The 21,527-nt window shown below is 45.2% G+C and overlaps 1 protein-coding gene across 1 annotated transcript in view; it reads left to right on the top strand.

The window, feature by feature from the left end:
* The window catches only part of ARHGEF17 (Rho guanine nucleotide exchange factor 17), a 390,049-nt gene that overhangs the window by 252,620 nt on the left and 115,902 nt on the right, over window positions 1–21,527 (top strand). The window contains exons 3-5 of the mRNA XM_033949000.1: window positions 360–542; window positions 8,991–9,107; window positions 10,766–10,858. Coding sequence (XP_033804891.1) covers window positions 360–542; window positions 8,991–9,107; window positions 10,766–10,858 — 393 coding nt within the window. The remainder of the gene's footprint in view (window positions 1–359; window positions 543–8,990; window positions 9,108–10,765; window positions 10,859–21,527) is intronic.

Below are 21,527 nucleotides of genomic sequence, written 5' to 3' on the forward strand. Positions count from 1 at the left end.
GCTGCTCGGCGCTGAGCGGCTTCTTGACTGGCTCCCACCAGGGATCGGCAGAGGAGGTATGAGGAGAGGGCAGGGAGGGGGAACAGGGTGCAGAGCCTGGTGGCGGCCTGCAATTATTCTGGGAGGCAGGTGCTGGCCCGAATATAAACCGGGACCCCGTTTTTGGGCCAATTTTATATTCCCGGTTTGTATTTGAGTATATACGGTACTTCAAATCTCCCTCCCCAAAATAAAAAAGAAGCCACTTCTGAACATTGCACTCTCTGCATATGTAAATGAAAAGTTAGCAGTTTGATGGAAAAGGCTCCCCCGACATTGGCCTCGCCCGGCTGTGACCCTCTTCACTGTCTCTTTCTCAGGGTTACATGAAGCCCTTGAAGCAGCCGGAGAACTCGTTCCTCTGTGACCCTTCGCTGGTGGACGAGATGTTTGATCAGATCCCAGAGCTGCTGGAGCATCACGAGCAGTTCCTGGAGGAGGTGCACCGCTGCGTGGAGACCTGGCACGAGATGCAGAAAGTGGGGGACATGCTGGTCAAGTCTGTGAGTATGAGGAAGCGCAGGTACACTAGATGTGCACAGGGGGCTTGGGTTGTGTTTTTAAAAAATTTTGTGTTGTTTTATTTTTTCCTTTTATTTCCGCAAAGCTAAGGAAACATTTCTTCAGTCTGTAATTTAGTTTTTTGAGGGGTATCAGCTTTAAACTTTGGGAATATGTAGAGACATGGGGGCAAACACGGGATATCACTAAAGATTTAGCATTAACATTATTGATTATTGAGAGATTCTGTACCGCTACTAATGATTGGGGAGTCAAATTCAGAGAAGTCCACATGAGCCTCTGCAAAGGCGGTACAATACACGAGCTTCTGTAAAGGTGTTATAATGCATTAGCTTCTGTAGAGATGTTACCTTAAGGCAGGGGTGTCAAAGTCGGTCCTCGAGGGCCGCAATCCAGTCGGGTTTTCAGGATTTCCCCAATGAATATGCATGAAATCTATTTGCATGCGCTGCTTTCATTGTACGCTAATAGATCTCATGCATAATCATTGGGGAAATCCTGAAAACCCGACTGGATTGCGGCCCTCGAGGACCAACTTTGACACCTGTGCCTTAAGGAGTTGTGAGGTGTTACAATGCATGCGCTTTATACTGAAATTCACAAAGTTCTGTGGTGGTGTTACAGAATTATTAATACCGGCACAAGTATGCCATAATCCATCATCCTACTTATATGCACATGTTTATACCAAATCAGTTGTCCTAGGTATAGAGCAGTGGTCTCAAACTCGTGGCCCGAGGGCCACATGCGGCCCGTCAGGTCCTATTATGAGGCCCTTGGTATGTTTATCATAATCACAAAAGTAAACTAAAACAGTTTCTTGATCAAATGTCTCTTTAGCTATAAATGACAATATTATTATTAAGACTTAGCCAAAAGGAAAGATTTATCAACTATAAAGAGTCGTTTCTTTAATAAGACAAGAACTATTTTTCCTGAGGCCCTCCAAGTCCCTACAAATCCCAAATGTGGCCCTGCAAAGGGTTGGAGTTGGAGACCACTGGCTTAACTGTAACCATGACATCCTGTTTGTCTTTGGGAAGCAGAGCTGAGATTGTGATGTCATAATGCCTCATTCCACCAATAAGAGCCAACCTCATCAGTGATGTCACAATGGCTTGATTGTCCTGTTCTCCCCTCTGCCCTCCAACCCAGCCAGCGGATTAACTGTTCCCCTTAACTCAGTGGTCTCAAACTCTTTAATAAGACATTAACTATTTTTTCTGAGGCTCTCCAAGTACCTAAAAGAAATGGCCCTGCAAAGGGTTTGAGTTTGAGACCCCTGGTATAGAGTATTCCCCTGAAATTCGTGGGGGTTCCGTTCCAGGAACCCCTGCGAATTTTAAAAAACCGCGAATACAGTTTTTCGCCTGTCAAAAGGCAGGAGAGGCAGGAGAAGGGAAACTGGGACTCCGGCGGGTGCAGAAAAATCACTCGCAGTATGCTCCGACCGCCTTTTCCTGTTACTAAAGTCAGGCTACACCAATCAGGAGCTGCTTTGGCACGCCAGACAGCGTGTCAAAGCAGCTCCCAGTTGGTGTAACCATGACTTCAGTACGAGGAAGTGGCGGTCGGAAAATACCGCAAATTACTGAGTCCACGATTCGCGAACCGTGAATTTGCGGGAGTTTACTTTATACACATGTAATACTAGGTTTACTATTGCAGCTAAATATTCTCTATACAATATACGCCCGAAGTTCGCGGGGGTTGCGTTCCAGGAGCACCCGCGAACTCCAAAAAACTGCGATAATTGGAGGTGGTTTAGGAGCGGGAATTAGAGGCAGGAGAGGGCTGCTGGGGCGACGGCTGCTGCGAGTGCCGATGCAGGTGGTGGCGCTCGTGGCTCCGACCCGGGCCGGGATCCCTGGTCAGGCAGAGCGGGTCGGGGGGTCGGGGGATGCGCACTGCGGGGTCGCGGGCAGGTCAGGCAGAGCGGATCGAGGGGCCGGAGGAGGTGGAGAGAAAAAAACGCAAATGACTGGGGGTGTGAAATGTGAACCGCGACTTCACAGGGGTATATTGTATACTATTTTTTTTTTTTTCACACCTCTTAAGGTGGTTGGCCATTTCAACTAAATATTATTTACACGCGTCCCTGAAAGTTCTAGTTTCCTTTCTCTGTCAACTTCATAATTTCAGTTGAAGTAGTTTGAGAAAAGGACAGTCTTTATCCCTTTCTAGAATTTTCCGGTGTTCTTTTCTAACTTTTAATTCCTTCGGTAGGGCATTCCACCACGTCGGGGAGAAAACGCTCAAAAGAAATAAAAGAGTAGCCAGTGTCCTACCATGTCGGTGTCTTGAACGAACAAACGCGCTAAAACCTGGACATGCGTAGAGAGGCATTAATCAAGCACAAGCCTAATGAATATTCATGTATCAGTCGTGAAAACAGTAAGAACTTGTTGGAGTTCGAAATAGTAAAACAAACGTAAAACGAAATGTGGCAGTTGGGGATAAAAATATAGCTAGATCAAGAAAATACCCTTTAAATGAAACAATTTAGGTTAAAACATAAATCATGCAAAAAAGAAACCACGTTTAAGGTGTATTAAAACTACAATATAAAAAATGATACCAATCAACCTGATAGATAAACAGTATGGTACACATTGGAAATGTTAAATTTTAAATATTTCTTAAATATTTATCATCTCACAGTGGTACAAATATACATAGAATCAAAAGCATAAGTTTGCCAGTATATGAAGAAAAAAATGGAACTTATCCCCTCTTTTACAAAGGCGCGCGGTAAGCTTTTTAGCACACGCTAAACGCTAACGCGTGCATGTTATCCTACAGACGTGTTAACGGTAGCACACGCGTTGATTTAGCGTGCACTAAATCCGCGCTAAAACACTTTTCGAGCGCTAAATCCGCGCTAAAATGTTTAGCACGTGCGCTAAATCTGCGCTAAAACGTTTAGCACGTGCTAAATCCGCGCTAAAACGCTTAGCGCGCGCTAAATCCGCGCTAAAACGTTTAGCGCGCGTTAAATCCGCGCTAAAATGTTTAGCGCGTGCTAAATCCATGCTAAAATGTTTAGTGCACGCTAAATCCGCGCTAAAACACTTAGCGCACCTTTGTAAAAGAGGGCCTCAAATACACAATGCAAACTTAAAATGAATATGCGAGGTCTGTTCAAAAAGTTCCAGGACAGCTTGAATTGCGCGCCAACGGAAAGTTTTAAAGAGATACGGGGTGGGAAGGGAGGGTGAGAGAGCGGGTCGAAAGGGGGGGGAGCTATCTTCCCTCGCTATGCCACTGTATGGACTGTTCCTCCAGTTAAACCCATCTACGTCTTCTGGCAACGAGTTCCAGAGTTCTATTTTTAAGAGTGAAAAAAATATTCCCCCCCCTACTGATTTGCATCATATACCCTTTGTTTTCTACACACACTGAACACTAGATAAACAGCACTGTGGAAGATATAATATCTTTCTGACGTGTAACTAGGTTTTATCCCCCTCCCCCTCCCCAATCTCACCCATAACATCCTTAGGGCATTTGACAATTCCAGTCGATATAAACTGCTCTCTGGGAACACTTAGAAAGCACGGCAGGAGAGCGGTGTCTGTGATTGCTGCCTTACTGTCTTCCAGGAAATGCTCCCTCTGTGCCTGTTGCCGTCTTCTGTGTGTCCTTAACAATATACTTGAAGGGTATTAACGTAGAACAAAATCTTTTCCAGAGAAAGGAAAATGGTAAAACCAGAGGACATAATTTGAGGTTGAGGGGTGGTAGATTCAGGGGCAATGTTAGGAAATTCTACTTTACGAAGAAGGTGGTGGATGCCTGGAATGCGCTCCTGAGAGAGGTGGTGGGGAGGAAAACGGTGACTGAGTTCAAAGAAGCATAAGATGAACACAGAGGATCTAGAATCAGAAAAGAATAGTAAATATTGAACTAAGGCCAGTACTGGGAAGACTTGCACTGTCTGTATATGGAAGTTTGGGGGAGGATGGGCTGGAGAGAGCTTCAGTGGCTGGGAGGGTAGGTTTTGACGGAGATTTCGGCAGTGGGAACCCAAGCACAGTACAGGGTAAACCTTTGGATTCTTGCCCAGAAATAGCTAAGAAGAAAAAAATTTAAATTGAATCAGGTTGGGCAGACTGGATGGACCATTTGGGTCTTTATCTGCCGTCATCTACTATGTTACTATGAAAGAGAGAGAGAGAAAGACTAAGAGAGAGAAAGACAGAGAGAGAAAGACAAAGAAAGAGAGAGAGAAAGACAAAGAGAGAGAGAAAGAAAGACAGAGAGAGAAAGACAGAGAAAGAGAGAGAGAGAGAAAGACAAAGAGAGAGAAAGAAAGACAGAAAGAGAAAGACAAAGAAAGAGAAAGAGAGAGAGAAAGACAAAGAGAAAAAGACAGAGAAAGAGAGAGCTGTTGGGGGAGGGGGGGGGCAGCACCAGGCCAGACTGAGCTGAATATGAAATGTTCGGTGCGGGGGTGGGGGCGATTCTGTTCGATATATTTGTGAGTGACATTACTAAAGGGTTAAAACAGGGGTCTCAAAGTCCCTCCTCGAGGACCACAATCCAGTCGGGTGTTCAGGATTTCCCCAATGGATATGCATGAGATCTATGTGCATGCACGGCTTTCAATGCATAGTCATTGGGGGAAATCCTGAAAACCTGACTGGATTGCGGCCCTCGAGGAGGGACTTTGAGATCCCTGGGTTAGAACCATGTCTCGCAATCTGTGCGAAGCCGCAGCGCCCTAAATATGCCAAAATAACCCGTTACAAAATTATCTACGTATGCAACATTGTTCCCTAAACCCCAAATTCTGTGTATGGTGTTTTTATGTTGTGCACGCCGATTTGCACGCACAGCTTGATTGTTTAATAAGCCTAATTGGCACCAACAACTGGCAATTAGCACCTTGTAATTGATGCAAATTGGCACTAATTAGAAGTTACTTATACAGCTTGGTAGGGGTATTCTCTAAAGTGCTGTGCAGTAGTTCTAATGTGTGAATCTGAAAAGGGGGCGTGGTCAAGGGAGGAGCAAGGGCAAATTGTGGATGTTCCTAAAATTTAAGCGCAGTTATAGAATACGCCCAATCCATACATAACTTAGGCACAGGTATTTAGGCCTGGCTTTCCTTGGCCTAAGTCAGGAGTAGGCAACTCCAATCCTCGAGAGCCGAAGCCAGGTCAGGTATTCAGGATCTCCACCATGAATATGTATGAGATGGATTTGCATGCACTGCCTCTTTGAGATGCAAATCTATCTCATGCATATTTATTGTGGAGATCCTGAAAACCTGACCTTGCTCCGGCTCTCGAGGACCGGAGTTGCCCACCCCTGGTATAAAGCCTATGCTCCCATGACAACCCAAGAACCAGGGGTAGGCAATTCCAATCCTTGAGAGCCGGAGCCAGGTCAGGTTTTCAGGATATCCACCATGAATATGTATGAGATGTATTTGCATGCACTGCCTCCTTGAGATGCAAATCTATCTCATGCCTATTTATTGTGGATATCCTGAAAACCTGACCTGGCTCCAGCTCTCGAGGACCGGAGTTGCCCACCCCTGGTATAAAGCCTATGCTCCCATGACAACCCTATAACCAGGGGTAGGCAATTCCAATCCTTGAGAGCCGGAGCCAGGTCAGGTTTTCAGGATATCCACAATGAATATGTATGAGATGTATTTGCATGCACTGCCTCCTTGAGATGCAAATCTATCTCATGCCTATTTATTGTGGATATCCTGAAAACCTGACCTGGCTCCAGCTCTCGAGGACCGGAGTTGCCCACCCCTGGTATAAAGCCTATGCTCCCATGACAACCCTATAACCAGGGGTAGGCAATTCCAATCCTTGAGAGCCGGAGCCAGGTCAGGTTTTCAGGATCTCTACCATGAATATGTATGAGATGTATTTGCATGCACTGCCTCCTTGAGATGCAAATCTATCTCATGCCTATTTATTGTGGATATCCTGAAAACCTGACCTGGCTCCAGCTCTCGAGGACCGGAGTTGCCCACCCCTGGTATAAAGCCTATGCTCCCATGACAACCCTATAACCAGGGGTAGGCAATTCCAATCCTTGAGAGCCGGAGCCAGGTCAGGTTTTCAGGATATCCACAATGAATATGTATGAGATGTATTTGCATGCACTGCCTCCTTGAGATGCAAATCTATCTCATGCCTATTTATTGTGGATATCCTGAAAACCTGACCTGGCTCCAGCTCTCGAGGACCGGAGTTGCCCACCCCTGGTATAAAGCCTATGCTCCCATGACAACCCTATAACCAGGGGTAGGCAATTCCAATCCTTGAGAGCCGGAGCCAGGTCAGGTTTTCAGGATCTCTACCATGAATATGTATGAGATGTATTTGCATGTACTGCCTCCTTGAGATGCAAATCTATCTCATGCCTATTTATTGTGGATATCCTGAAAACCTGACCTGGCGCCAGCTCTCGAGGACCGGAATTGCCTACCCCTGGCCTAAGTGGGTGCGTCTAAATGTTAGTTGTGTACAGACGCCAAGCGCAATTCTATATATGGTGAGTGCCTTTTATAGAATCGCACTAAGCGCTGTTGTGGTTGGCGCGGGTTTGGGGGGTCATTGCATATCGCGTCAGGGAGCAGGAACCAGGCAGGACACGGGTGGAGATTGTGCAGGGACCGCATAATGCGGGGAGCGCATGGTTTGTAATTCATACTAACTTTCATTTGGGCAGGGGAAATTCTATAAATGGCGCCTAACTGTTAGGCATGCCCAAAATCTGCCCATGCTCCTCCCTTGGCCGTGCACCCCTTTATAGAATGCGCTTAGAAAGTTGTGCGTGTAACTTCTAATTAGCGGCAATTAGCCTCGATTATTAGCTGTTAATTGCCAATGATTGCCTGCACACAGATTTGCGCCCACAACTTGGGTCACGTCATTTAGAATCCATAGAAACATAGAAACATAGAAATAGACGGCAGATAAGGGCCCACGGCCCATCTAGTCTGCCCACCCTAATGGCCCACCCCCCCTAACTATCTCCATGAAGAGATCCCACATGCCAAATAGAAACATAAACATAGAAACATAGAAATAGACGGCAGATAAGGGCCACGGCCCATCCAGTCTGCCCACCCTAATGGCCCACCCCCCCTAACTATCTCCATGAAGAGATCCCACATGCCAAATAGAAACATAAACATAGAAACATAGAAATAGACGGCAGATAAGGGCCATGGCCCATCCAGTCTGCCCACCCTAATGGCCCACCCCCCCCCTAACTATCTCCATGAAGAGATCCCACATGCCAAATAGAAACATAAACATAGAAACATAGAAATAGACGGCAGATAAGGGCCCACGGCCCATCTAGTCTGCCCACCTTAATGTCCCTCCCCTACCTTTGCCCTGTGAATAGAGCCCACGTGTCGATCCCATTTGGCCTTAAAATCAGGCACGCTGCTGGCCTCAATCACCTGCAGTGGAAGACTATTCCATCGATCAACCACCCTTTCAGTGAAAAAGAATTTCCTGGTGTCACCTCGTAGTTTCCCGCCTCTGATTTTCCACGGATGCCCTCTTGTTGCCGTGGGTCCCTTGAAAAAGAAGATATCTTCTTCCGCTACGATGCGGCCCGTGAGATACTTGAACGTCTTAATGTGTGAATTAGTGTGCTCAATCAGTCACTGCAGGAAACGTTAAAGCACGCTTCTGCGGTAGCAATTAATGCCCCTTAATTCACGCGTTAACAGTTCAGTGCACTTTAGTAAAAGATTTTCTTACTGTTTTAATCCTAGAGGTGTCTTTTGCGTCTTCTTCTCCCGCTTCCTGTGAAGCGCATTCATTGGTCTCTGTTGCGAACCCTGGCCGGTGACAGGTCAAAAGCGCGCAAGGCAATCGCGCGCGGACAAAATCGCGCAGACCACTCAGCGCAAAGACAATTGAGCGCAAGGCAAGTAAGCGCAAAGACAACCGAGCGTAAGACATTTGAGCGCAAGACAATTGAGCGCAGCGACAAGTCAGCGCAAGACAATTTAGCGCAAGATAACTCAGCGCAACGACAATTCAGCGCGCCACTAGAGGCCGCCTGCCCATCGAAGGACACGCGCACGTGAACACGTCATGTGTCACGTGATGACATCAACGCGTGTTCAGTATGATTCCCTTGACTCTTTGCGTTTTCAATATAAGTCACGTGAATGCATTTTCGTTACCATGGTTACGTTATCTCATGATATATATTCTCCGAACAGCATTTAAATACAAGTCACGTGAATGCATTTTCTTGCGCTGAGTTGTCTTGCGCTCAGTTGCTGGCGCTGAGTTGTCTTGCGCTCAGTTGTCTCGCGCTGAGTTGTCTGCGCGATTTTGTCTGCGCACGATTGTCTTGCGCGCAATTGTCTATGAACCACCCTGGCCATGCATTGAGTCCTTTAATCTTGCCTTTTCCTGTTCTTTTTTCAGTTTTCCAAGGACATTTTGGTGGATATCTATTCTGCTTACATTGACAATTTCCTAAACGCCAAAGATGCCATCAGAATAGCCAAGGAAGCCCGGCCCGCCTTTTTGAAGTTCCTGGAGGTACATTGCTTTATGTTGTGACCACGGAAGAAGAACTTGGTTTAGCCAGCAGTGAATTGTAATGATTTGGTGTTATGAGCAGCGTGGCTGAGGATAGGAATAATAATTTTATTTTTTATATACCGCCAAAGTCATGATAGTTCGAGGCGGTTTACAACAAGAGGCGCTGGACAGTCAGCGAAGTGGTTACAATACAAAGTCATCGAATATAAGGTACAGATTGGGAGAAGTGATACACTATAAGATTCTTAGGTTACAATCGATTAAACAAATTCGTTTTTATTGATTTTCTAAAATTGAAGTAGGATGAGGAATGCATGATAATGTTACCCAGCCAGTCGTTCCATTCGCCTGCCTGGGATGCAAGATGGCGTTATGACCCCTGGACTCTTAGAAAAAGACAAACTCTTAAAAAAAAAAAAAGTTATTTTCATTTCCCATTGTTTGGAAATGTCGTACCCCAGATAAACATTTATTTATTTAAAACCCCCTGCGAACTGGCATCCTCCCCCCCCCGCTCGTGTCACCCCCCCTCCCCCGCGATCCTACATCCCCCCCAGCACCGCAAAACATCTCTTACCCGATTGGGCACCGGCACCAGCACCAATGTGCCAGTGCCAGTGCCTGAAGATCCTCCCTCGTTGGTTTGGGCTGGGCTGGGCTGGGCGGTGCGGTGCGGGAGAGATCCTCCTTCTTCCTGCGCCGGGCTGGACTAGGCTTTGAACATTTGCGCATGCTCTAAGCCTTCTGATCTCGCTCTCTCTGAGATAATCTCGGAGAGAGCGAGACCAGAAGGCTTTGAGCATGCGCAAATGCTCAAAGCCTAGTCCAGCCCAGCGCAGGAAGAAGGAGGATCTCTCCCGCACCGCACCGCACCGCACCGCCCAGCCCAAACCAACAAGGGAGGATCTTCGGGCACTGGCACTGGCACATCCTGTGCATTGGTGCTGGTGCCGGTGCCCAATCGGGTAAGAGATGTTTTGCAGTGCTGGGGGGGATGTAGGATCGCGGGGAGGGGGGGGTGACGTGAGCGGGGGGGGGAGGATGCCGGTTCGCAGGGGGGATGCCGGATCGGATTGAAAAAAAAAAGTTGTAAAACGTGGGTAAGCGAGCGGGGGGGGGGGGAGGATGCCGGTTCGGAGTAGGCGGGAGGAGGTTTTAGCATGCGCGGTATACGCGTGTGCGCGCTATATTACATTTTTTTTACATAAATTTGTGTTCCCCGCGCGCTATACCCGCGTGCATGTTTTACACAGGTGCGCGGTATATGGGTGAAAATACGGTAATTACCCAACCAGGACTGTTGTTTACTTGCTTGAAATGCAAGCATCCTGTCTAAAAAAAGACCTAACTTTGCAGCCTAAAATCTTCGGGTATGCAAATAAGCTACAATTCCTGGTTACCCTCATGGGATTATATAGCATGAAATGAAATAACAGATAGGTAGGGGCCAATCCCCAAACCAACTTAAACCAGAGACTTGCCAATTTGAACATTACTCGTGCTTCCACTGGCAACCAATGGAAAAGTGATGTCATTTGCTTTTGAGAAATGTCATAAATAGTGTTTAAGAAAGTAAAAGTGCGGAAGCCTTTGGAAGCTCCCTCGTCTATAGCCCTTCAGTGGTAACTTCTGGATCTTGGTAACTTTTTTTCCAGCAATCCATGAGGGAAAACAAAGAAAAGCAAGCCCTGTCTGACTTGATGATCAAACCCGTACAGAGGATTCCACGCTACGAGCTAATTGTCAAGGTAGGTGTAAAGTCAACTGGAAGGAGCTGGTCATTCCTCTCTGCTTGCAATTTTGGTTATCAAAAGAAGCACCTAGTTTTTGGCATTGGAGGAATCAATTTCATCGTCTTTTGTTATTTGAGACTTGGGAAGTTAGGCGTTCGGCTAGGAAAATTCGTATGTTTACGGAAATTTGGGATCCGTATATTCAGAATCTTTCAACTAAGGCAAGAAATTTAATTCTTTTTTTTTTTTTTTTAATCCATCTGTTTAAGTTTTTTTTATTGAATTTTTTTTCCATTTAACAACAAGTGTCATAAATTTTCATACAATTATCTTAACAATACACTTGATATTTTTATAATATATTTTATATATAACATTTCTTGTCTTATTTTTCTTATGGTTTTATATATCATATAATTGTAATTATTTTTCTTATAAAGTTATACAATATATATATTGTAATGATTTTATCAATTATTATTTAAATATGAACCTTTTCCCCCTCCCTTTATTATGTTATTTCATGTAAGAATATCATCTATTATAATATTTTATTTATAATATATGATAAAGAGAATAATTCCCTCCCCTTAACCCCTCCCCCCCTCCTTCTTTATACTATTTTCTTATCATGGGAAAATGAAATTCAAATATTGCAATATTCTGTTAATGGTCCCCAAATCTTCTTGAACTTATCCATATATCCTTTTTGTGTTGCAAATGCATGTTCCATCTTATATATATGGCAAACTGAGTTCCACCAGAAATTATAGTTCAATCTGTCCCAATTTTTCCAATTATGTGTAATTTGCTGTATTGCTATTCCAGTTTACATTGAAGCTATGATTATTTATTTAAAATTACCAGTTCTTTACTTTTATTATTCTTTATTTTTGTCAATTTTCATTGGGTTTGGGGGGGTTTAGTAGGATTCTTTCAATAAAAAAGTTATAAACTAAATTTTGGGGAGGATGGGGGGCGAGGTCAAAAGGGAAAGGAGGTAGGAATTAGGGGGAGGGTATTGAGAGATGGAATGAGTATTATGGAAATATATTTTGAAGAAATGAAAGATATTTGATGAAATGAAAGAAATTAATATGATGAATTTTAATTTAATGACTATTTTATTGTATTATAATATTGTATATTTACTGATTTCTTCAATAAAAACTGTTATAAATTAAAACCAACAATAAAACTTAGGGCTCCTTTAATGAAGCCGCGTTAGCGGTTCAATGCGTGTAATAGCACGCGCTAATTTGCTGGCTGCGCTAGCCGCTACCGCCTCCTCTTGAGCAGGCAGTAGTTTTTCGGCTAGCGCGAGGGTTAGCACAGGCTAAAACGTTGTGTGCCATAAAGCCGCTAACGCAGCTTCGTAAATGGAGCCCAAGTTTAATCATATATAATATATAATATTTCTCTTATCTGTCTTTATATCTGCTTTAATTGCTCTGTGAAGGATGGGCATTCCTTTTTGCTTTCAAACCAACCAAAAAAAGTCTTGCGTTTTTCTCCCAGTTTATTTATAGTTTATTATTTATATTACGCTTTTATTCAAAGCAGATTGCAATAAAACCTACATAATTAAAACACAATACGTATTTAACGCAATTCAAACATCACACATCGGAGTGCATATTTCATCTGGCAAAAGAGATGGCATTTTAAAAGCTTTTTTTTAAATTGACACAAGACTTTCTGCTGCTGGAGAGACATTTAAGGTAGCTGATAGGAGGCTTGTGCCAGAAGACGTATGAGGAGAGACTGGAAGCCCTGAATATGTATACCCTAGAGGAAAGGAGAGACAGGGGAGATATGATTCAGGCGTTCAAATACTTGAAGGGTATTAACGTAGAACAAAATCTTTTCCAGAGAAAGGAAAATGGTAAAACCAGAGGACATAATTTGAGGTTGAGGGGTGGTAGATTCAGGGGCAATGTTAGGAAATTCTACTTTACGGAGAGGGATGCCTGGAATGCGCTCCCGAGAGAGGTGGTGGAGAGTAAAACTGTGACTGAGTTCAAAGAAGCGTGGGATGAACACAGAGGATCTAGAATCAGAAAATAAGATTAAATATTGAACTAAGGCTAGTACTGGGCAGACTTGCACGGTCTATGTCTGAATATGGCTGTTTGGGGGGAGGATGGGCAGGGGAGGACTTCAATGGCTGGGAGGGTGTAGATGGGCTGGAAAGAAACAAAAATGTTGGGTATGGCAGTGGAAGGGAAGGTACAGAGATGAAAGATGAATGGTGAGCATGGAGAAAGAAGAAAACATCAAATGGGTAGGAGACCCTGGTGAACGAGTTAACAGAAAACAAACAGAAACCAGAACCTAGGACCAACATGATTTGAATTATAAAATGGCCAGACAACAAAAGGTAGGAAAAAATCATTTCATTTTCTGTTTTGTGATTACAATATGTGTAGACAGTGAGCGTGAACTGGGACCTAACAGAGAGAGGAAAAGACTTTTTTGTTTTGTTTACACCACAGCACCGGCGTGGCATTGGAGAGGGTAGAAAAATAAACCCGCTGGGATGTTTGAAAAAAAATGCACGATTGGACAGGAAAAGTGAATCAAATCGAATCAAAAAATTCAATAGACCAAATCAAAGCGAAAAATTTTTCTGTGAATCGGGCAGCACTAATAATGTCCGATTGGGACAGCTCACTTTTTAAGGTACAGGCTCCCCAGTATTTTTTGTTAACAAAATATTTCTATGCTGGTTTGCTTGTTAGTGTTTGGTATGGGTGAGTGTCATGTTGTAAACCCACCACCCCATATACTGCCTTCCCAGGTTCCCACTCCCTACAAACCCCAAATCTCCGGAGGTGGGCAAGATTTCCCTCTAGTGGTAGCATCTGGCACTGCACTGGTGCTGCCGGGACAGGAGCAAGTCGGGATCTCCCCTCTTTTTCAGTTATTTGGATTTTGAAGTGAGTCATGGCTTAAATGAGAAAGGAGCCCGAGAGGGTCCCCAGAGTGGTCCCTTTAAGGGACTTGAGTAACAGCCCTGAGCCAACAGCAGGGAAGACACGTGATATTCATTGGCTCAAGACTGAGATTCTTGTTTTCCCCAAGCTGTTCTTTATGCACTTATTGATTTTTATCAAATCTTCACTGGCCGCCTTCCAGGGCTGCCTGGTTTTGGTCCCTGAGACTTTCTTTTTATTGTGATTGTTAACAATAGAGAATGACACGGGGATAGATTTTTCCTCTTCCCCATGAGAACTCATTTTCCCATCCCCAGTTCTTTTCCTGTCCCTGCCCCATTCCTGCAAACTCCTTCCTTATCTGCACATTTTAAAATCCTAAGTATCAACATTCTAGGGCTCAGGTTGTGATGTCATAATGCTTCATTCCACCAATGCCTAAGTTCCGTCCTCATCTGCACAAGCCTTGAACCCTTTAAAATCCTAAGTAGCAACATTCAAGAGCTCAGATTGTGATGTCATAATGCCTCATTCCACCAATGCCTAAGCTCCATCCTCATCTGCGCGAGCCTCAAACGCTTTAAAATCCTAAGTAGCAACATTCAAGAGCTGAGATTGTGATGTCATAATGCCTCATTCCACCAATGTCTAAGCTCCCTCCTCTTCTGCACGAGCCTCAAACACTTTAAAATCATAAGTGTCCAAGGCTTGTGCAGTTAAGGCAGAGCTTATAGGAATGGGCCAGGTACAGCGATAAAATTCACGGGGACGGGATGGGGAAAATGAGTTCCTGTGGGGAGGGGGATAAATTTCTCCCTGTGCCATAATTTAGTTAGTTAACAACATGGATTTTCTCCTTTTCATGTTACCTATTTGTCTGACGCTTGGGTTCTAGGTATCACGTTTTCTTCCTAAAACAGGAAAAGCAAACATTTTAATGGAAAGTTGAGAAAACAGCAACTTTGCAGGCTGTAATATTCACAAAGGTCTTTGTCCATTGGGTCGTGCATATCCAAGAAAGGGGAGGAGCCTTCACTTACATATAAGAAGACCATGAAAGGAGAAGATCATGGATTTAATATTTGGTCTTTCCGTGGTGCAAGCAAAGCAGCTTACATATTATTTACAGATTGTGTTCCCTCTAAGCTGAGCAGGTGTCCTCCAGCTGCATTGCTACCACTAGGGGGTGGAATATTTTCAGTCGCTAAGGACAGGTATGTTCCCTGGAGTCCTGCAGAACTTGCCTGTCCCTCACAATTGAAAAATGTGACAGTAAAACAGCACCCTCTATTGGTGAGACTGTGGGTGGAGGACTCCTGCTCAGCTTAGAGGGAACTGCTCATAGCAACAACTGACTACAAAACGTTCCGTAAAGAAATCAAAACCCTGCTATTCAAAAAATTTATCCAGCTAGCTTAACCCCCATCTCCTCCCCTCTTGCAATCTCCCTCCCACCCTCTACTTGTATTATCCTCCAAAGACCCAACAAGGTGACAGTTTCTACTCTTTAACATCCTCGTACTCTTCCAACATCATCCGACACTTTTCCTATTCTCTCCTTCTACCTGGTACCCTCTTCTCAAAACTTTATTATGAACCAGTTCCTTAATTGTAACTTTTTCCTGGATATGTCCAGTTCTCTTAATTGTAACTTTTGTTCCTGGAAATGTCCAGCTATCTTCTGATGTAATCCGCTTAGAACTGCAAGGTACAGGCGGAATATAAGTCAGTAATGTAATGTAATGTAATGTAATTGTAACACTGCTGAAACTAAAGTAGATGGAATAGAATTGCTAATCAAGGCGATGGATGTGCTTGTTTTTCAGTGCAAATTAATTAACTCAAAATGCGGCTTGATAGTCGACAAGCAAACATGCATTTCATCCTCCTCCTTCTGCAGTTCTTCTCTTTTTTTTTGCATTTAATTTCTGTCAGAGCTGAAAAATCCAAGTTCGCAAGATAAGAAGATCCGAACGGTAACAAAGCCTTGATCGCTTTGTTGCTCAAGTTAGGATCACGACCGCATCAAAAAATCAAACAAAAATCGCTTGGCGTTAGTTTTCAAGAACCAATCACGTCAAAGAACGATGCTTGTCTGGGCGGCTGTATCAGACGCTCATAACACTGACAGCCTCTTGCATATGCGACGTACATGTCATCTATTCTAGTGTATATTTATGAAGGGAATATTAAAAAATAAAGTAAAAATTCTGGAATCTCTCCTGGCACACCCAGAATCTTTTCGGGGCACACCACTGTGCTAGTTTGAGAGACACTGCGTTAGATGAAACATGAAACCAATGGTGTATTTTCCGTATCTGAGTTAGACAGATATTCATATTGCCTGTAAATTGGTTGCTTATTTCCCTCCTATAATGTTTTAACCCATCCATAGCTTGATTTGCTGTCCAGTCAAGCTGTACAACGTTCCCTCTTTTGCATTCTGACAGCAGAAATAAGAACATAAGAAGTTGCCTCCACTGGGTCAGTCCAGGGGTCCATCGCGCCCAGCGGTCCGCTCCCGCGGCGGCCCATCAGGCCTATGACCTGTGAAGTGGTCCCTGACTATTCCTATAACCTACCTCTACTTCTATCTGTACCCCTCAATCCCCTTATCCTTTAGGAACCTATCTAAACCTTCCTTGAACCCCTGTAGCGTGCTCTGGCCTATCACAACCTCCGGAAGTGCGTTCCATGTGTCCACCACCCTCTGGGTAAAAAAGAACTTCCTCGCATTTGTTCTAAACCTGTCCCCTCTCAATTTCTCCAAGTGCCCCCTTGTACTTGTGGTTCCCCACAGTCTGAAGAATCTGTCCCTGTCTACCTTCTCTATGCCCTTCAGGATTTTGAAGGTTTCTATCATGTCTCCTCTAAGTCTCCGCTTTTCCAGGGAGAATAGCCCCAGCATTTCCAACCTGTCAGCGTATGAAAAGTTTTCCATACCTTTTATCAGTTTAGTCGCTCTTCTCTGAACTCCCTCAAGTACTGCCATGTCCTTCTTGAGGTGCGGCGACCAGTACTGGACACAGTACTCCAGATGCGGGCGCACCATTGCACGATACAGCGGCATGATGACTTCCTTCGTCCTGGTCGTGATACCCTTTTTAATGATACCCAACATTCTGTTCGCTTTCTTGGAGGCTGTCGCACACCGTGCCGATGCTTTCAATGTTGAGTCCACCATCACCCCCCAGGTCTCTTTCAAGGTTGCTCACCCCTAGCAATGATCCCCCCATTTTGTAGCTGAGCATTGGGTTCTTTTTCCCTACATGCATGACCTTGCATTTCTCTATGTTAAAGCTCATTTGCCACTTGCTCTATTTGAGGGGTTCACCCATATTACCTCAGTAAACTTGCAGGTCACAAGCTGCAGATCTTTGCACAATCAGATGGTCGTCCTCGTGGGGTACCATAGATGGAACAGGGCAATTTCTCAGGACATTTACCCCTATTAGAATAGCCTGTTGGAAAATTGATATAAACCTCTAAGCGATTTACAATAAAATCATAAAGCATTTAAGCTACAAATTAATACGAGTCGTAGAACCCCAGAAATGTATTGTTTACAATAAGGCCATGCTCTGCCTGGCAAAGCTACAAGCGAACGCCCATAGCACACATCTTCTGCAGAGAGGTATAGAAACATAGAAATAGACAGCAGATAAGGGCCCACGGCCCATCTAGTCTGCCCACCTTAATGTCCCTCCCCTACCTTTGCCCTGTGAAGAGATCCCATGTGCCGATCCCATTTGGCCTTAAAATCAGGCACGCTGCTGGCCTCAATCACCTGTAGTGGAAGACTATTCCAGCGATCAACCACTCTTTCAGTGAAAAAGAATTTCCTGGTGTCACCTCGTAGTTTCCCGCCCCTGATTTTCAACGGATGCCCTCTTGTTGTCGTGGGACCCTTGAAAAAGAAGATATCTTCCTCCGCCTCGATGCGGCCCGTAAGATACTTGAACGTCTCGATCATGTCCCCCCTCTCTCTGCGCTCCTCGAGCGAGTATAGCTGTAATTTGTCAAGCCGTTTTTCGTATGGTAGATCCTTGAGTCCCGAGACCATCCGGGTGGCCATTCTTTGTGTGTGTGGGGGGGGGGGGAGAGGAGAAGGGGGCACTTATAGATTGTGAGAGTAAAGCAGTCGTCTTCTCTTGAATCATGTTTACAGTCATAGCATTGGAGAAGGTAATCTGGGGCTGGAAGAGTTGAGTCTTTAGAAGTAATCAATTCTGGTGCCACCCCTGTGGTCGACTCTTTCCTCAGAAAGAGATAAAATCAGAACGCTGGTTGACTCTTTCCTCAGAAAGAGATAAGATCAGAACGCTGGTTGACTCTTTCCTCAGAAAGAGATAAGATCAGAACGTTGACGGCGTATTTTCCTAAGAAAGATTTTTAACCACTGTGCACAGATTATTTGACTCTTTCTTGATGCCTCTAGGGCTACGTAATTTTGGAGAAAAGCTGTTCTGGCTTTCGAGGCCTGCGCTGTGGCACCAGGGGCATCTATCTTTCTTAGATTTTCTTGCAGATAGCTTGTCCTATATAGGAAAGTTAAATGCATCGAGAAGTTTCTTTTAAGATTGTCCTGCTCAGGGTGGCGGATGTCTGGAATGCGCTCCCGAGAGAGGTGGTGGAGAGGAAAACGGTGACTGAGTTCAAAGAAGCGTGGGATGAACACAGAGGATCTAGAATCAGAAAATAATATTAAAAATTGAACTAAGGCCAGTACTGGGCAGACTTGCACGGTCTGTGTCTGTATATGGCCGTTGGGGGGAGGATGGGCTGGGGAAGGCTTCAATGGCTGGGAGGGTGTAGATGGGCTGGAGTGAGCTTTGACGGAGACTTCAGGAGTTGGAACCTAAGAACAGTACCGGGCAGAGCTTTGGATTCTTGCCCAGAAATAGCTAAGAAGAAGAAGAAGGAAAAAAAAAAAAAACCCCAACAACAAATTTTTAGATTGAATCAGGTTGGGCAGACTAAATGGACCATTTGGGTCGTTATCTGCCGTCATCTACTATGTTAATATGGTGGGGAGTTGATTTATTTTGGGGCTTTTTACGTAGACTTTCACTGTATGTATCGTAGACGCCGTTTGTCTGGTTTTTTTGGTCTCCTCTACTGCCTGGTGGCACGGACTGTGTTAATTATTTGTGTTAGAATTCAAATAAAACTATCTGGTAAAATCAGGTTTTGACATATTGTGTTTGCACAGAATAAACATAATACAGACCTCAGGATAAGTCAGCCAGTTTTATTTTCACTCAAGTTTCCCAAGGCTGAAAGGGAAGCACAGCGACAGAAATGTATTCTACACACAGATCACAGGTTGTATTTCTACAAAGTGACCTTTCTCACCAGAGACCTGTGTCTCTCTGCCCCCTCCCACATCTTTTCTCTGCTTATTCTTGGAAGGTCTGCTATGCAATTCCTTTATCGACCTTTATGGTGTTTGCTCCTGGCTTCGGTGATGTGGGCTTCGTATTCAAGTCTCAAATTTTTATTAAAATTTGATTCTATCGCTTATCCAAAAGAACATAAGAATAGCTTCACTGGGTCAGACCAATGGTCCATCAAGCTCAGTAGCCCATTCTCACGGTGGCCAATCCAGGTCCCTAGTACCTGGCCCAAACCCAAAGAGTAGCAACATTCCATGCTACCGATCCAGAGCAAGCAGTGGCTTTCTCAATAACAGACTATGGACTTTCTCAATAACAGACTATGGACTTTTCCTCCAGGAACTTGTCCAAACCTTTCTTAAAACCAGCTGCGCTATCCATTCTAAGCGAGATACAGATAAAATATAATAGGGGAAACAGATAATAAAGTTAAAAAAAAGCCAATGACAGGACAATTAAAAGAAGTTAAAAAACCCCAACATCAAGCAAATGGCGTCACTAACGAAAACCCTCAAATACCAGAGAGTGGGGCAGAACTACAATTTGTATAAGAAAGATAACGATGAAGGGACGAACGAGAGGAAAGGGATCAGAGAAGTAACTTGTTTCTGAGTAGCCCAGTGACATTTGTAAACCCCCAAACTTGAATTATTGCTGACAAGTTCATGCCCTTTAATGGGGTTTTCAGCCCTGTCCTGGAAGCGTACCCAACTTCTCTTTTTCAGGATGTCTGCTACCATGAAAGCCAGTCTAGAGAGCTGCACGGGAACGGGGATGACGGGAATCCCGCGGGACCCGCGGGGATCCCGCGGGTTCCCCCTTTGGGTCACGGGGATCCCGTGGGGACGCCCCCTAGGGTCGCGGGGATCCCGTGGGGACGCCTCCGAGGGTCGCGGGGTTCCTGCGGGGTTGGATCGCAGCGGGGTTGGTCGAGCCGCGAGGGTAGTCTCCTTCTCCTTACCTGCCCTGTCGCAGCACACATCCGAACGGAAATCTTCCCGATGTCAGCGCTGATGTCGGAGGGAGGGCTTAAGCAAAGCCCTCCCTTCCTCCGACGTCAGCGCTGACATCAGGAAGACTTCCGGTCGGCTGTGTGCGGCAGGGCAGGTAGGAAGAACAAGAAGGCAATGGCGTACGAAAGAGGGGGGAGGGGGCGGACCGCCCCGGAGAATGTGCACAGCCGGTCAGATCCCCCGATCGACCGACAACAGGCCCGGCCGACAAATCTCCCTGCCCTGTAGCCGCGAATCTAAATTACCTCTTACAGCAGCTTCACTACTCCAGCTGCTGTAAGAAGGTAATTTAGATTCGCGGCTACAGGACAGGGAGATTTGTCCGACCGGGCCTGTTCTGTTGTCGGTCGGGTGCAAAAGCGCCACAAAGGTGGAGGCAGGGAGGGAGGAAAGGTGGAGTGGAGAAGAAAAGACGCTTAAGGGGGGAGAAGGCCGCTGAAAGTACTGGGGAAGACAAAGGGGTGGAAAAGAACGCTGAAAGGACATGGGGTAAACGGGAGAAAGGGGGGGAAGGACCCTGAAAGCACTGGGGAAGACAGAGGGGGGAGAAGGCCGCTGAAAGGACATGGGGAAGGCAGAGAGGGGAGAAGGATGCTGCCTGACAGGACATGGGAAAGATGGTGGGGGAGAAGGACACTGAAAAGAAATGGGGAAGAGGGAATGGGAAGAAGACGCTGGCAGGGAAGAAGACAGAGGTGCCAGACTATGGGGGGAGCGGAGGGAAAAAGATGGGTGCCAGACCAATTTGGGAGGGGGGAGAAAGGGAGAGGCACAGTAACAGAGCAAATGGAAGACACAGAGAGAAGAGAGGCAGTGGATGGAAGGAATTGAATGAGAGCATGAAGAAAGCAGAAACCAGGCAATAAAGGTAGGAAAAAAAATTCTTTTTTTTTTTTTTTTGCTTAAGGATAAAGTAGTATATTAGTTGTGTTGATAAAAATTTATAAACATTAGAGGCTCTGGTAGAAACCCGTTTACAAAGTATGTATTCTTCCCAATTAATATTTCCAAATTAATAAAGTCTTTTTGCTTATTTTTAAATGGGTTTCTACCAGAGCCTTTAATTCAGTAGCATAATTAAATGAAATAACTATTTCTGTAGTTTATAGGGACAGGCGGGGACGTAGGGGATTCCTCGCGGGGACGGGTGGGGACGTAGGGGATTCCTCGCGGGGACGGGTGGGGACGGAGGGATTCCTCGCGGGGACGGGTGGGGACGGGTGGGAGTCCTCACGGGGACGGGTGGGGACGGGTGGGACTTTGGCGGGGACGGGTGGGGACGGGTGGGATTTCTGTCCCCGCGCAACTCTCTAAGCCAGTCTTGTTAGCTGTATGTGCC

This window comes from Geotrypetes seraphini, chromosome 6 (assembly GCF_902459505.1).
Source record: "Geotrypetes seraphini chromosome 6, aGeoSer1.1, whole genome shotgun sequence".
NCBI classification, from domain to species: Eukaryota; Metazoa; Chordata; class Amphibia; order Gymnophiona; family Dermophiidae; genus Geotrypetes; species Geotrypetes seraphini.